The sequence below is a fragment of the Vicia villosa genome, unplaced genomic scaffold (assembly GCF_029867415.1).
Source record: "Vicia villosa cultivar HV-30 ecotype Madison, WI unplaced genomic scaffold, Vvil1.0 ctg.003197F_1_1, whole genome shotgun sequence".
Classification (NCBI taxonomy): Eukaryota; Viridiplantae; Streptophyta; class Magnoliopsida; order Fabales; family Fabaceae; genus Vicia; species Vicia villosa.
This window is the reverse complement of record NW_026706138.1, coordinates 174,631-189,208: the sequence shown is the minus strand read 5'-3', so window position 1 is coordinate 189,208 and position 14,578 is coordinate 174,631. Positions and strand designations below refer to the sequence as shown.

At 35.5% G+C, this 14,578-nt stretch overlaps 1 protein-coding gene across 1 annotated transcript; it reads left to right on the top strand.

The window, feature by feature from the left end:
• The first annotated feature begins 859 nt into the window (after positions 1 to 859).
• LOC131640567 (uncharacterized) lies at positions 860 to 11,545 on the top strand. Its single transcript, XM_058910961.1, has 4 exons — positions 860 to 1,837; positions 1,939 to 2,487; positions 2,653 to 3,657; positions 10,857 to 11,545. Exons 1-4 carry the CDS (start codon positions 860 to 862, stop codon positions 11,406 to 11,408), a joined length of 3,084 nt encoding a protein of 1,027 aa, XP_058766944.1. The 3' UTR covers positions 11,409 to 11,545.
• Positions 11,546 to 14,578: the final 3,033 nt, after the last annotated feature.

The window sequence follows — 14,578 nt, the reverse complement described above, 5'->3', positions numbered from 1 at the left end:
TATTTGTAAGATCATTGTACAATTCAATATTATTAGATACAATTTAGTTTATTCCGTAGCACTTGGAATTAGGAGTTTGGTATCATACTTATATTTAAGAAACATAACAAGGTGTCAAGTTAAATTTATATCTTTATATGGGATGATTTTAACCCACTAAAAGTTTAATTGAATTAATGAAAATGGTTCATAGATTAAATTTTATAAATAACAGTATATATGATTAACCAAGTTTAACCATATGTATCCATGGTAGTGCTAGTATTTCACTGTATTTATAAAGAGTATTGCACTGTTACAATCTTCATATATAAAACACAGTATCTTTAAAAAAAATCCTAACAGTATATAATTGAGATATATAAAATAGAATATTTTAGATCAAAATTTCATAAAAATATAACATTGAAAAAAATTAGTCGGGTCTTAATTCTCTCTTTTACTTATATATTGTTGGAAAATTATACCTCGTACCCCTACCATTATCCCTCTATCTCTACATTTTTTAAAATATTCCAATTCTATCCTTTTAATTTATAAAATAATTTTTTTATTTAATATTTACTATTTGACACTCCTACCAAAGTGAATCGGATAACTTGCAATCAAGTTTTCTAGTTTATAATTTTTATTCACCGGATTATCAACGAGCAGAATTGACAGGTTCTTAATATCTGAGTCTTTAATTTCTGAATGGGGCATTGTTGGCCAGCTAATCGACAAACGCGACATTTCTGATCACTGCCCCATATGGTTGGTATCTAGTTTTGCAGACTGGGGACCGAAGCCTTTTAGGGTCAATGATAGCTGGATGGATGATAAATCTTTTTTACCGTTTGTCGAAAGGGAATGGAGAAACATGGTGATGGAGGGCAGGGGAGATTACGTGATGAAAGAGAAGTTGAAAACCTTAAAAGCTTGCATTAGGAAATGGTGTAAGGATCATTTTTGCAGGTTAGATCTCGATATAGGAGATGGTGTAGAGAAGATCAACCATGCTGATGATCTGCTAGCTGTTTGTGGGGAAGATGCAACAAGGGAGCTGGTGGACGAAAGAAGTGTCGCGATCAGAACCGTGTGGAGGAATTTGGCGTTAAAAGAAAATCTGCTTAGGCAAAAAAGCAGGGCGGATTGGATCAACTACGGTGATATGAACAGCAAGTTTTTTCATTGTTTTATGAAGGAGAGATTTCTGAGGAATCATATTAATCACTTAGTGGTGGAAGACAGAATGGTGGATTCGGTTAGGGAAGTGAAGGAGGAAACAAGGAGGTTTTTTTCATCTTTGTATGACGAACCTGATCAAGATCGTCCTTTCATCTCTGGTGTTCTGTTTAGTACCCTATCGTCTTCTGAAGTTGAGTCGCTCGAATTGCCGTTTAACGAAGAGGAAATTAAGGAAGCTGTGTGGGAGTGTGATGGATCAAAAAGCCCTGGTCCAGACGGGCTGAACCTTAATTTTGTCAAGAGAAGCTGGAGCTTTATGAAGGAAGATTTTATTCGTCTTTTCAAGGATTTTTACAGATATGGTGTTCTTTCGAAGGCCATCACCTCATCTTTCCTTACGCTTATTCCGAAAAGAGAGAGTCCTATGGGTCTGGGGGATTACAGGCCTATTTGCCTTGTAGGATGCATTTACAAGGTGGTGGCAAAACTTTTGGCCTCTAGATTGAAAAAGGTTATTGGTTCCCTTGTTTCGGAGAATCAGACCGCTTTCATTCCCGGAAGACAGATGCTTGATGGAGTTCTAATTGCCAACGAAATTGTGGATCTTGCGAAGAAATCAAAGAGGAGCTGTCTTCTTTTCAAAGTGGACTTCGAGAAGGCTTACGACTCCGTAAGTTGGAATTATCTTACTGAAGTAATGAAAAGGATGGGTTTTGGTGATCGGTGGATGAAGTGGATGAAGGCTACGATCTTTTCGAGTTGGATGTCAAGGTGGGTCGTGGTCTTAGGCAGGGCGATCCCATGTCTCCTTTTCTGTTTGTTCTGGCAGCCGAGGGTTTAACTAGAATTATGAAGAAAGCTAAGTGTGAAGGCGAATTTGAAGGTTTCAAGATTGGTCGAGACTGCGAGGTAGAGTTAATTCAATTTGCAGACGATACGCTTTTGGTTGGTTCTGCTTCTTGGAAGAACGTCTCGACCATTAAGGCTATTCTTCGTGTCTTCGAGGCAGTTTCGGGTCTTAGAGTTAACTACGATAAGTGCAGGCTTTTGGGAATAAATGTGGGGGATCGTTTCGTTGATGCGGCTGGTAGCTTTCTGTCTTGCAGAATTGATAATCTCCCTATCAATTTCCTAGGAATCTCGATAGGGTGCAATCCTGGCTTATGTTCTACCTGGGCACCGCTTATTACGAAGCTGAAATCGAGGCTTTCAAATTGGAAGAACAGATTTCTCAGCATGGGGGGCAGAATCACCCTGTTAAAATCTGTTCTCTCTAGCATATCCATCTTTCAGTTATCCTTTTATCAGGCTCCTGTGCAGGTATGCAAAGAAATTCAGAGAATCCAGTCGAGTTTTCTGTGGGGTGAAAAGGAGCTCAAGCGGAAGATTCATTGGTTATCTTGAAAGTCGATTTGCAGGCCAAGGGAGCAAGGTGGATTGGGGATAAAAAAGATTGATGCCTTTAACAAAGCGTTATTATTGAAGTGGCGGTGGAGAATTCTCAAAAGAGGCAGCGCGCTTTGGTTGGAAGTGTTGGAAGCTAGATACGGTCACTTGACTCGCGAGCTTAGCGAAGAGGGAGGTGGGAGAGCAAGCCGGATGAAATCAAGGTGGTGGAAAGACATAGTGAATTTGGAGGGAAGTAATTCTCATAAGGTGCTGTTAGGAAATACGAGATATAAGCTTGGAAGAGGGAATTTAGCTCTGTTTTGGGAATCAAAATGGCTGGGTGATTTCACTTTAAAAATCTTGTTCCCAGAGCTGTTCGAGGTGAGCTTTAAGAAGGGTGCAAAGGTAAGTGATATGGGAGCTTGGGTGGCGGATAGGTGGAGCTGGGAGGACTTTGGATTGCAGACGGATCCGGCCAATCTGCGTGCTGATTCGGTTATGACTTTGAATGAGTTTCTCGGGTCAGCATCTCCGATCAAGAACGAGGAGGATACGGTGTTCTGGACTTTCAATAGCGATGATGAATACACGGCAAAGGGGGGGTATTTTTGTGTTACTGAACAAGAACAACAAGGCGAAGCCGCGGTTGACGAAAGGTGTTCAAAAGCGCTAAAGATTATGTGGTCCTCGGCAATACCGTACAGCATTAAGGCATTCTTGTGGAGATGTTTTTTGGACAGAATACCCACGAAAGTCCAGCTAAATCGGAGAGGCATGAATTTTTCTTCTTCTGAGTTGAATTGTGCTCTTTGTAAGGATACGGCGGAGTCTATCTCTCATGTCCTTTTCTTATGCCCGGTTTCTTCTTTGGTATGGAGGAACATTGCTAATTGGATTGATTTTGACACGAGCTACTGTGGCAACATTTGGGAAGATTTTCTGAGCTGGAGCGACTATGGGCGGAAATCCAAAGTCAAAAGAAGGAAGGAAAGTATCGTGTGGGCGGCTGTTATCAGAGGCCTTTGGCTAAAGAGAAACGAAATTATCTTTGATAACGGAGCGTGCAATGTCAATGATATCACGTGGAATATCAAGATAAAGGTATGGAGGTGGTCTTGTATTGGAGAAATTACCCACTCCAAATGTAACTTCTATGATTTTTGTAAGAATCCTATGGGTTCCTTAAAGTAGAGTACAGTTGGTGTGTAATTTTCCAGCTTCAGCTTTTCAGCTCCTTTTTGTAAGCGGGTTAGAGTACCCCTAGTACTCTCTTAAATTAAATCAAATCCTTGCTTATAAAAAAAACAGTTATCCGATTTGTAATTTTGATAATGAATTTATTTACTTTTGGCCACGGTTTTTCCTTGTTGCCTAAACTTTTTTATTTTTTATTTTATTTACTTTTGGCCATGGTTGTTCTTTGTTGGCTAAACTTTTTATTTTTTTTTAATTTTTGAATTAGTTAAAAACTATGTACCATCATCATTTTTAAATGGTTTTAGATTTTTTCCTAACAACCCTTTCATGTTTCTATCATATTTTGACTTCATCAAGATTAATTGTAGTGTCTGTAACGTCCCAAACTACTTTCAAGATTACTGACTGACCCCACAACGTGTGAGTGAGGAAAACGTATGATGAAAAGACTCGTGTTGGTTTGTGGGGTTAGTTGGTAATCCTGAAAGTAGTTTGGAGCGTTGCAGATACTATATTTAATCTTGATGAAGTCAAAATATGATGGAAACATGAAAGAGTTGTTAGGAAAAAAAAATCTAAAACAATTTAAAAACGATGATGATGCATAGTTTTTAACTAACCCGGAAAAAAAAAAGTTTAGGCAACAAGGAACAACCGTGGCCAAAAGTAAATAAAATAAAAAATTAAAAGTTTAGGCAGAAAAACCGTGGCCAAAAGTAAATAAAATCGTTATCTATAATATTACAAACCGGATAACTTGACTGCAAGTTATCCGGTGAAGAAAAGTTACAAACCGGATAACTTGACTGCAAGTTATCCGGTGAGGAAAAATTGCAAAACGGATAACTTGACTGCAAGTTATCCGGTGAAGAAAAATTACAAACCAGAAAACTTGATAGCAAGTTATCTGATGCACTTTGGTAGGGGTGTGAAATGGTAAGTATTAAATAATAAAATTATTTTACAAATTAAAAGGATATAATTAGAATATTTTAAAAGATGTAGGGGTAGAGGGATAATAGTAGGGGTATGAAGTATAATTTTCATATTCTTAAATTGATTTGGATTTTTTTCAAAATCTGAATATATATATATATATATATATATATATATATATATATATATATATATATATATATATATATATATATATATATATATATATATATATATATATATATATATATATATATATATATATATATATATATATATATATATATATATATATATATAGGGGACGACTCAAGTGAGAACACTTGGTTATTATGAGAAATGAGAACAATGAATCATGACCATTAGATTTGATTTTAATGGACTGGATTAGTTTCTCTTTGTGTGTTGATTTAAAATAAATATTAAGGATCATGGAAAGAGAAACCAATCCAGTCCATTAAAATCAAATCTAATGGTCATGATTCATTGTTCTCATTTCTCATAATAACCAAGTGTTCTCACTTGAGTCGTCCCCTATATATATATATATATATATATATATATATATATATATATATATATATATATATATATATATATATATATATATATATATATATATATATATATATATATATATATATATATATATAAAAGTTGATTTCAATTTGATACATGGAGAGCTGGCCCATTAAAGAGGGAGATCCTGTTCTAATTTAAAAAAAATAAATTTATTATATATTTCTTAATTAAAAATAACACACAAAGTTCCATTATAGATTATAAATAGATCTTTTAATTTATACTCCTAGAACACAAGTTAGCATTATTATTATTTAAATTTTATTTTAAATTTTATACTATATGATCAGTAAGATCAACTTATTTATAAAAGTTGAAGTAGTTAATATAATTATTTTGTCTACACTAATACACAAAGATACATTATTTTTACTATATTATATACTCTATGTAAATTTTACAATCTAGTTTTTCTCTCATTTTTTTAATTCCGTTGAAAATAAATATGATTATTTGTTTTAAAATAGTAAATATTCATTATGATTAATTCTGAAATAAAATCAATCAATATAATAAAGGAAATTTCTTTACCCACCTCCTAACCTTCTTGGTCACCTCTGATGAATTTACAAAAATATCCCCTGTTTCGGAAGTTCATTTCCGAAAACGTACTTTTATTAAAAAAAAAAGGTGTTTTCGGAAATGCATCTCCGAAAAGGTGAATATTTTAATGAAAAATATTGATTTCGGAGATGCATCTCCGAAATAAAGTTGTTTTTCATAAAATTGGTGTATTCGGAAGTGCATCTCCGAATTCACCCCCCTTGGAGGAATTCGGAAATGCATTTCCGAAATAAGGTCTGGACAGAAGAAAAATAACAAGCAAGAACGATTCGCTTTATTTAATCGGATGAAGATTACATAGATCACATTACATAAGATTAAAGTTACATATTGTTAAACACGGGTAGGTGAGGATGAGTCAACATTTTGATAACGTCGGCCCCCGATCTTTGAAGTTTCGCGTCCAACTCGGTCGGACCCTTCGAAGAAAATCGGTCGAACGTTGTCCACAAAACCGCTAAATCTTCGTCGTTCTTGATCTCAAAAGGTGTGAACTCAATGTTTCCCTCGTCGTTAAGCGATGGCGAGCGGTACTCGAGCTTGACAACCTTTCGATTTTTGGGATACTGCAATAGCGTGTTGAGAGACGTTATCAACTCCGCAAACGGCGTGTCGCGCAAGAAGCGAAATTGGAACGGCATCGGGTAGCCGGTGGTGAAGTAGACGAATGCTAGGTGGGGGTAGGTCTCTGTCATTTGTGTTTTCTGGTGTGAAGAGGATGAATAAGAGTGTGTTGTATTTATAGACTTATTGGAGCAATGATGGCCCAACAAACATTATCCTGCTCAGTGGACTTTTCGGAAATGAACTTCCGAAAATTGGAGGCAGACTAGTATATTTCGGAAGTTCATTTCCGAATTATGCAGAAACAGATGTAAATTTTGCATTTTGTTGATTGCTTGATGTTTTGTGTAAAAAATACAAAAGGAATTCAAAATAGACATAAATTAGACAATGATGACATAAAACATACTTATATTATATATGTATTGAATCGGTCCGATTTTACATGATAAACAACAATACATACAAAAATGGTCATTACAAACAAAAAACGATCCAGAACAAACTAAAATTCACTGAATCAATCGGTGGATCCTAAGTCCAAAATAGGTACGTTCTTCGACCGCTCTCTATTTTGCTCGCGCTCTTGGCTCGTCATTTCTTCAAACTCCGCCATTCTTGAAACAAAAGGATCCGGCCAAGTCTCCGCCTCATTTGAACAATGTGCCGTCCATTGACAAGAAGTAGCCGGTATAGGACACCCCGGTTTCAAAAACACTTGGACGAAGTTCCACGATCGTAGATACCCGATGCATATGATGCGGCTCGACACGTCCATTGGCGGTCGACTATGAAGTGGAAAGAAAGTCTCACTTAGTCCAAACCTCATCAAATCGACACACACCATATCATATGCACTTGCTATTAGATGACCCATATCAGGGAATGACATCCACTTCGAAACCGGAGCGATATCGGTAAGTGATGGAACAAGTGAATCATGAATTTTCGCAAACTTTTCTTGATTTTCATATAGTCGGCCGTAGATGTCCCGATACGAAGTCAACTCCGCAATAAGTTCCCGTCGGACTAAAGTGTGATTATTTTCCCCTTTACCGAGCAAACCCGCAACGGCCCGATATCCACAATTGCCGTCGCCTCCAACATCAACGATGTTATCGATATATTTGTGCATAAAAAGTGGCATCTCATCAATGTAGACAATCGGTGATTTTTTGATCGGCGGTGTGCGAGGTGGCTTCGAAATACGGGCTCCCTTGTTACCACTACACTTGGACTTCGGTGTCGGTGAATCCGGGAATAATGCATCAACATGTTCAAAGTAGGAAGGAGATCGTTTTGTTGATGTGTCTTCTTGTGTAACTTTGGACTTTTTCGGTGCACCTTTCATTTTAACCGGTTGAGATGGCGGTTTCAAATCGGTGGTCTCCGGAAATGCAATTTTTTGCAATTGTTCTTTTATGTGCATTTTCATTGTGTCATCCGCTTTAGCAAACTTCTCCATTATCACTTCCAACTCGTTGGAGATGGTGATTTTGGAGTCATTTTCTTTCGGCGGGTCAAAATCATCAAAACGAAGCTTCTTCCAATGGTCGGCTACCTCATCCATGCGTATTGGTGAATTCAACTTCTTCTTTTTTGAAAGTATACAAGCACATGGAAGGCCGTATGTCTTTCTAATGGTACACCCACATAAAGAACTATCCAGCCTCGTGGTCTCCGACCGCTTCGCTTCATGAAACAAAAAATTCAAACCCGATTGGGATATGTTGTAAATCAATTGGGAGAATAAAATTTGGCCCTTATACCGGTGTTCCATAACCGTCTTGCTCCGACCGAACGATGTTTGAATTTCATTGTGTTGATTTTCAAGCATTTGGTTCACGGTGTCCCATCCCCGACACAAATCTCCCTTGCTATCACCCAACCACCTCTTGAAGACCGCATGTGCGGATTCAACTCGGTTAGTGGTGGTGCAACCAAGATGTCTAACTCGATTTGTCCAAGCGCACACGACTTTTTCTCTGACTTTGTCAAGAATGGTGGATTCGACATAATGACAAAAAGTCTTAATGGAACCACACAAAGACCTAAAGTGTACCAATTTCTCGGTATACACCTCTTCGGAGTATGCATCTAAAATTTCCCTCCATGCCGCCATTATCCTATCAACCACAACACCGACTTTGATAACTTTAGCGTTTTCACCCGGCCTATCTTTTGTCCCAACCGTGGGTTTCAACTTACTTCTCACGTTGCAAGTTATGTGATACCGACAAAGTAACGCGGTCGATGTCGGGAAGACGGTATCAACCGCATTCATCAAAGCATTGTCCCGGTCGGTGACAATGACGTCTGGCATAACCTTTTGATCAACTAACAAAGACTTGCATATTCCCAAAGCCCATGTAAAGTTTTCTTCTTTTTCACACTCCAAAAAAGCAAACCCGACCGAATAAGTCTTGTCCGTCGAGGTCACACCGACAATCTCTAGAAGAGGAAGCCTATACTTGTTTGTCTTGTATGTCGAATCCATGACAAGAACGGTTGGAAATGTATTGAATAATTTGATACTTTCGGGATGAGTCCAAAAAATATCACGCACCGTAACTTTGTCCTCGGACATTCGGAAGCTTGACACATATTTGTTATCGCCTAATAGTTTCAAAAGTTGTTGCATTTCCGACCGAGGGCCCATTTTCAAAACTGTGAGATTGTGTCGTTCATTGTAAACTTGCTTGATATTTGAAACGCTATCCGGTTTTTTACGCTTCAAATCGGCAAGTATGTTGCGAGGCGCCACTTTGACTATCGTTAAATCTGAAACCACATTCTTCTCTTCGCGGGACAAACGACACGCCATTGGATGTCCGTGTAACTTGGCATCCAAGCCATGATTATGAATTCCACAAATTACGGTTAAACGCCACAAATCATCAACCCTCCGAGTCGCGCGCAACTTAAACGGACACCCGCACTTTCTCGATCCCGTGTCTTCGTGTTTTAGCACCCGGTTTGATTTTGCATAACTCTCACCCCGTTCGCAATTCAAATCAACGAAAGCTTTCCGCCTACTATTTCCATTGTCGGACCTTAAAATAACAATTCCAAATTCAAGTTTACTAGCTTCGTTCCGAACCCAATCAATCAAATGTTCGCGACTACCGAAGCTCCGATCATTTGTAAATTGTTGCCGAACATCAACCGCATTGATCATAGATTTAACGTCGATAACCGGATCGTTATTAACGTTGAAAACTTCCGGAACTACTGCGTCATCGTCTTGCACAATGTTGTCCGGGTGCACCATACCTAACATATGCAAAAATTAGCAAAATTGGCCAAAACTGTTTTTTTTTATAACTGCCAGGGCATATTTCAGAAGTTCATTTCCGAAATTTGTTAGGTAATATATTTCGGAAATGAACTTCCGAACCATTGCAGGTTTGAGCATAAATTTGTTGAATCAATGTAGCGAAATAGGGGATGAAATGAGAGATATTTACCTCAAATTGTAGCTTTCTATGCTCCCTTTAACGTGATCAACGGTTTTAAACTTGATTTTGAGACGAAAAATGGATGGAGATTGATTGAGTTTTGGAGAGGGTTTGGAGAAGTTTTGGAGAAAAATTGATGAAATAGTAAAGGAGGGAAAATTGTATATGCAGAAATGTTTTCGGAAATGAACTTCCGAAATATTCACGGTTTTGAATTTTTTTTGACTTTGGAAATGCATCTCCGAAAACACCACTTTTTTAGTGTTTTCGGAGATGCATTTCCGAAATGTATGAAAATTCAAAAAAAATAATAACTTCGGAGATGCATCTCCGAAGCAGGGGTAATTTTGGGATTTCGCTGGGGGTGACCCCATAGGAAGGTGGATAAAGAAATTTTCATAATAAATATTTAAATGTTAAATTATTTTTCTTAAATTACAAAAAAAAAATACTATTAATAATTTAATAAAATTTATTCACGGGAAGATAAAAGACTATATGATATATATATATTTTTGGAAATTGTATCTAGAATTTTGTTTTAAAGTTAAATGAAACACATTTCATGTGGATATGTCATGCATTAATGGAAGCCTTTGATCATTAATCAAACACTTGCATCAGGTCGGTCAATAAATTATCATGAGGCTGGCATGATATGCATGCTATAGAAGCCCATTTTTCATGCTCTTTTTCCCTTTTACATTTGAATAACAATAAAAAAATAAAGAGGATCACGTTATTTTATTTATGAAACTCATTTTTTGTGTGTAAAATATTTATGTAACTGATTTATTCACGATTTTATTCATATATTCACGTTTAATTGACTCACATATTAATTAATTCAAAAATGGAATTTGCTTAACATTTTGTAAAAAAAAATCTTTAACATTAAAATAATAATTTAGTTTGCTTCAAGCACAAGTTCTACCTCGAATCCTCTTATAAATTTCATGTATTTTGAAAACTAAATTCATCAACATTCCTCTTCAATAGCCTTTTGAAATAATTAAAAAAATGGCAACAACACCAAACAAAATCATCTCGTTCACAATACTACTTTTCATAACCATCAATATAGTTAATGGTCAAGCTCAACCAAACCAATCAAGCTTGGTGTTCTACCTACAAGATGTTGGAAAAGGACCTAAGGCAACCGTTTCACCGGTTATAGGCATCAATGGCAAGGTTTGGTCATATAACACATTTGGAACAATATTTGTTGTTGATGATCCTGTTACAATAAGTCCTAACTCATATTCAACTCAAATTGGACGGGCTCAAGGTATAATTACGGTAACTGCTCAAGATGGTGCAAATGTGAACATAGTTTTGTCACTTGTGTTCAACAATGCGCAGTACGCTGGTAGCACTTTGGAAATTCAAGGTACAAGTCGTCAGCGTGATAATTTACGAGAGCTCGGTGTTGTTTCTGGAACAGGAAGGTTTCGATTCGCAAGGGGATTTGCTGTGTTTGAAACTATATCTTATGATCCTATCTATAGTCAATCTGTTATTAGGTTGACTGTAACCTTAGCAATACCTTGAAAATATATGTATTATTACATGGTTAATGCTTGTTAAAATTGAACATTATATCATATGAGTGTATGATGATACAAGCTTCAAATATGTATCAATAAAATAATATCTTAGAGCATTAAACCTTTATCCTATTAGTACTATTTTTTTATTGGTATTATTTTTTATTCCATGTCCAACTTGGATCCGAATAATAGAGATTAGTTAAAAATATTTAATGTCTTGTAGTTTTAAATTTCTAAATGTCACAATTTTAAACTCACCAGAAACAAATTCCGATGTGTTTAGCACTTCTAAATCTGAAATGAGTTGGTTTATTTGGTCATTTACATCATTTCTGAATAGGTTATCGTGCTTCGACATGCTCTTCTTTAAACTCTTCCTTGATGCACTTGTGTAAATATTAATGTGTTAGTTCAAGGTGTTTTGATGGGTGGAGTCTCTGTACTTTGAGGGTGGTACCTTTTTCACTTCTAGGTTAACGCGTGTTTCTTTTCTGAATTCTCCTTTTTTTCTTGGTCCTTTGTCGAGTCTGCTCACTTACTCTTTTACTAGATTCTCCCTTCACAGATCCTATTTTTAGATTGCTCTGTTTGCTGTTAGTTTCTCTTTATACTATATGTTTTTTCAACCCAAGATAATAGCCTGTTGAAGGTTTTTGGTGCTCTAATGCCGATGTTTCTACGATTTTGGTTCTCAGCTGGAGTCTAAGAGTGAGAAAATACCTTTTTATTTTGACATCATCAATTTTCACCCATACAACTTCTTTATTGAATCTTTCATGTACAATCTCAACGTCTCATCCTCCTCTAATATAATAGGCCCTAGGTTTTCCATAGATTTTGGTTGCCTTCAAGAAGTCATAAATGTGTATAAAAATGCCTCATGACAAGCATCATATCCATCAAATATCAAAGTTGTATAAGTCTTTTGTCTTTCATTACTGTATTGGTCATGGAGAAAGAATGTCACAACCACCACAACAACCTCATGTCGTACCAATTGAGAAACAATATGGATCAACATTCTTTGATAGAATGGATCTAAAATTGAAATTATTTTTTCCATATATTTGGGATGTTAATGATGCATACCACAAAGGTATGCTTTTTATTAATTAATCAAGGGTTAATAGTAGTTTACCCTCTGTAATATGAGCGTGTTTCGGTTTACCCCCTCCCCCCCCCCCCCCCCCCACCGTTGCCAAAGGTAGGTTTTGGCAACGGTTTTTTTGAAAAAACCGTTGCCAAAAGGTAGGGAGGGGGGAAAAGCAAAATTCGCTAACATTACAGGGGGTGAACTACTATTAACCCATTAATCAATGAACATGTTGTAGTTGAGAATGCAGGAACCACAAACTCCACACGAGCCAATACCTACTCATGAGGACTTCATCATCTACCTTCAATGGCCTAAAAATTGGCCATTTTATTTTTAGTTTAGAAGTGGTGATGCTAGCGGTAGTAGGCCTACAAATTGCTCTAAAGATATTTGTCTACAGATGGTTGATCAGTTAATGGTCTGTGAAGCTAAATGCATGAGAATTTAAAAAATTAGGTTAATGACAAAGGTCAAGAACAAATTAAATAAAAAAATGTTTTACTCTTTTAAATGCTTTATTCATGATTAATGTTTTGATTATTTGTGGAATATATCATGACTGTTAACTAGTTGCTTACAAAAATGTTAAGGTTTACTACATTCTAGTGAAAACATGTTAATGTAAGTCAAGAATCACAAGTCTAACAAAGTGAAGTTTGTTCAACCTCTTGTTTTACATAAATAATGAGAGTGGACATGCATGTTAACTATGAAAATTTTGCATAATTCTTGCTATTACTTTATATATTTGAAGTCATTGATATGATCAATGCATTGTTTGATTTAGTGAAAAACTACTTGACCAAAAACCATACCTTATTAGGGTGTGATCCTTTAAGCCTAAATTTAAAAAATTTCAAATGTTACCACCTTTCACCAATTTATAAGAAAACAATGTTCACCACTTTGTCTTAAGAATAGAAGAGGGCATAAAAATACTAAGGTATTTCAAAAACAAAGGTAGGGAGAAAAGAAAATGTTGGAAAAATTAACTTCAAGCAGTAATGGTAAAAAGATAAGAAAAGAATATGTTTTGACAAAAAAAAAGAAAAAGAAATCAAATGTCAAAACATACAAACTAAAAAATCACCAAAATAAATTATTATAAAGAACGGAATTAAAGAAAGAGACCTTTTGAAAAATAAAATATTTAGCAATAAGATGTTGTTCTCATATCTTTAGGATTTTCGAATCCAAAGAAAAATAAATATTTTTTGTAAGCCCAAGCATGTTACCCAAAAAAATACCTTAGTGATTCATAACTACTAATCTATCTTTTGATATTGCTTAGATAAAATGAAAAATGTTTCTATGATTTGTGAATTGTCCTATTATGATAGAAAAACTAATCATTGAAGCTTACTCGGTGAGACCATGATTTTAATGATTAATTGACTGTTGATTTACACATCTTTTAAAATCTTACTTTAGTCAAGAAAGTAGTTTATCTTCAGGCTAAGATTTGTGAATATTTATGATGTTGATCATAAACTTGCATTAGAAAGAATAACATGTCATAAAGCAAATATGTTTCATAAATGTTCTTGATGTAGTCATTAAACCTATCATGAAACATGAATTTCAAAATATTTGAATTGCTTGATGGATTTTGTTTGAGAACAAACAAAAAGATAAGTTGGAGAGAGTTGATAAGTTCAAAAATTAATAAAATATGTAGGCACTTTCACACTTTCTAACCGTTATAATTTAGATTACTAATAGTTACTCCCTCCGTTCCTTTTTAAGTGTCGTTTTAGCAAAAAGCTCTTCAACCAAGATAGTGGATTATTAGAGTTACTTTTTCTATTATACCCTTATTTATTTTTCTCTTTCCAAATAAATTCAATCATACATTCTCTTTTTCCAATAACTAATTGAAAAATTTATGGTGGAGTTATTGATTAAACAAGGGTATAAATGACAAATTATAACATTAAATTATAAAACGACACTTAAATAGGAACAAAAAAATTCTTCTAAAACGACACTTAAAAAGGAACGGAGGGAGTACTAATTTCTATTAACCTTTAATAATTATTTTTTTTAACAATTCAACTATCTAGCCACTATTAGAA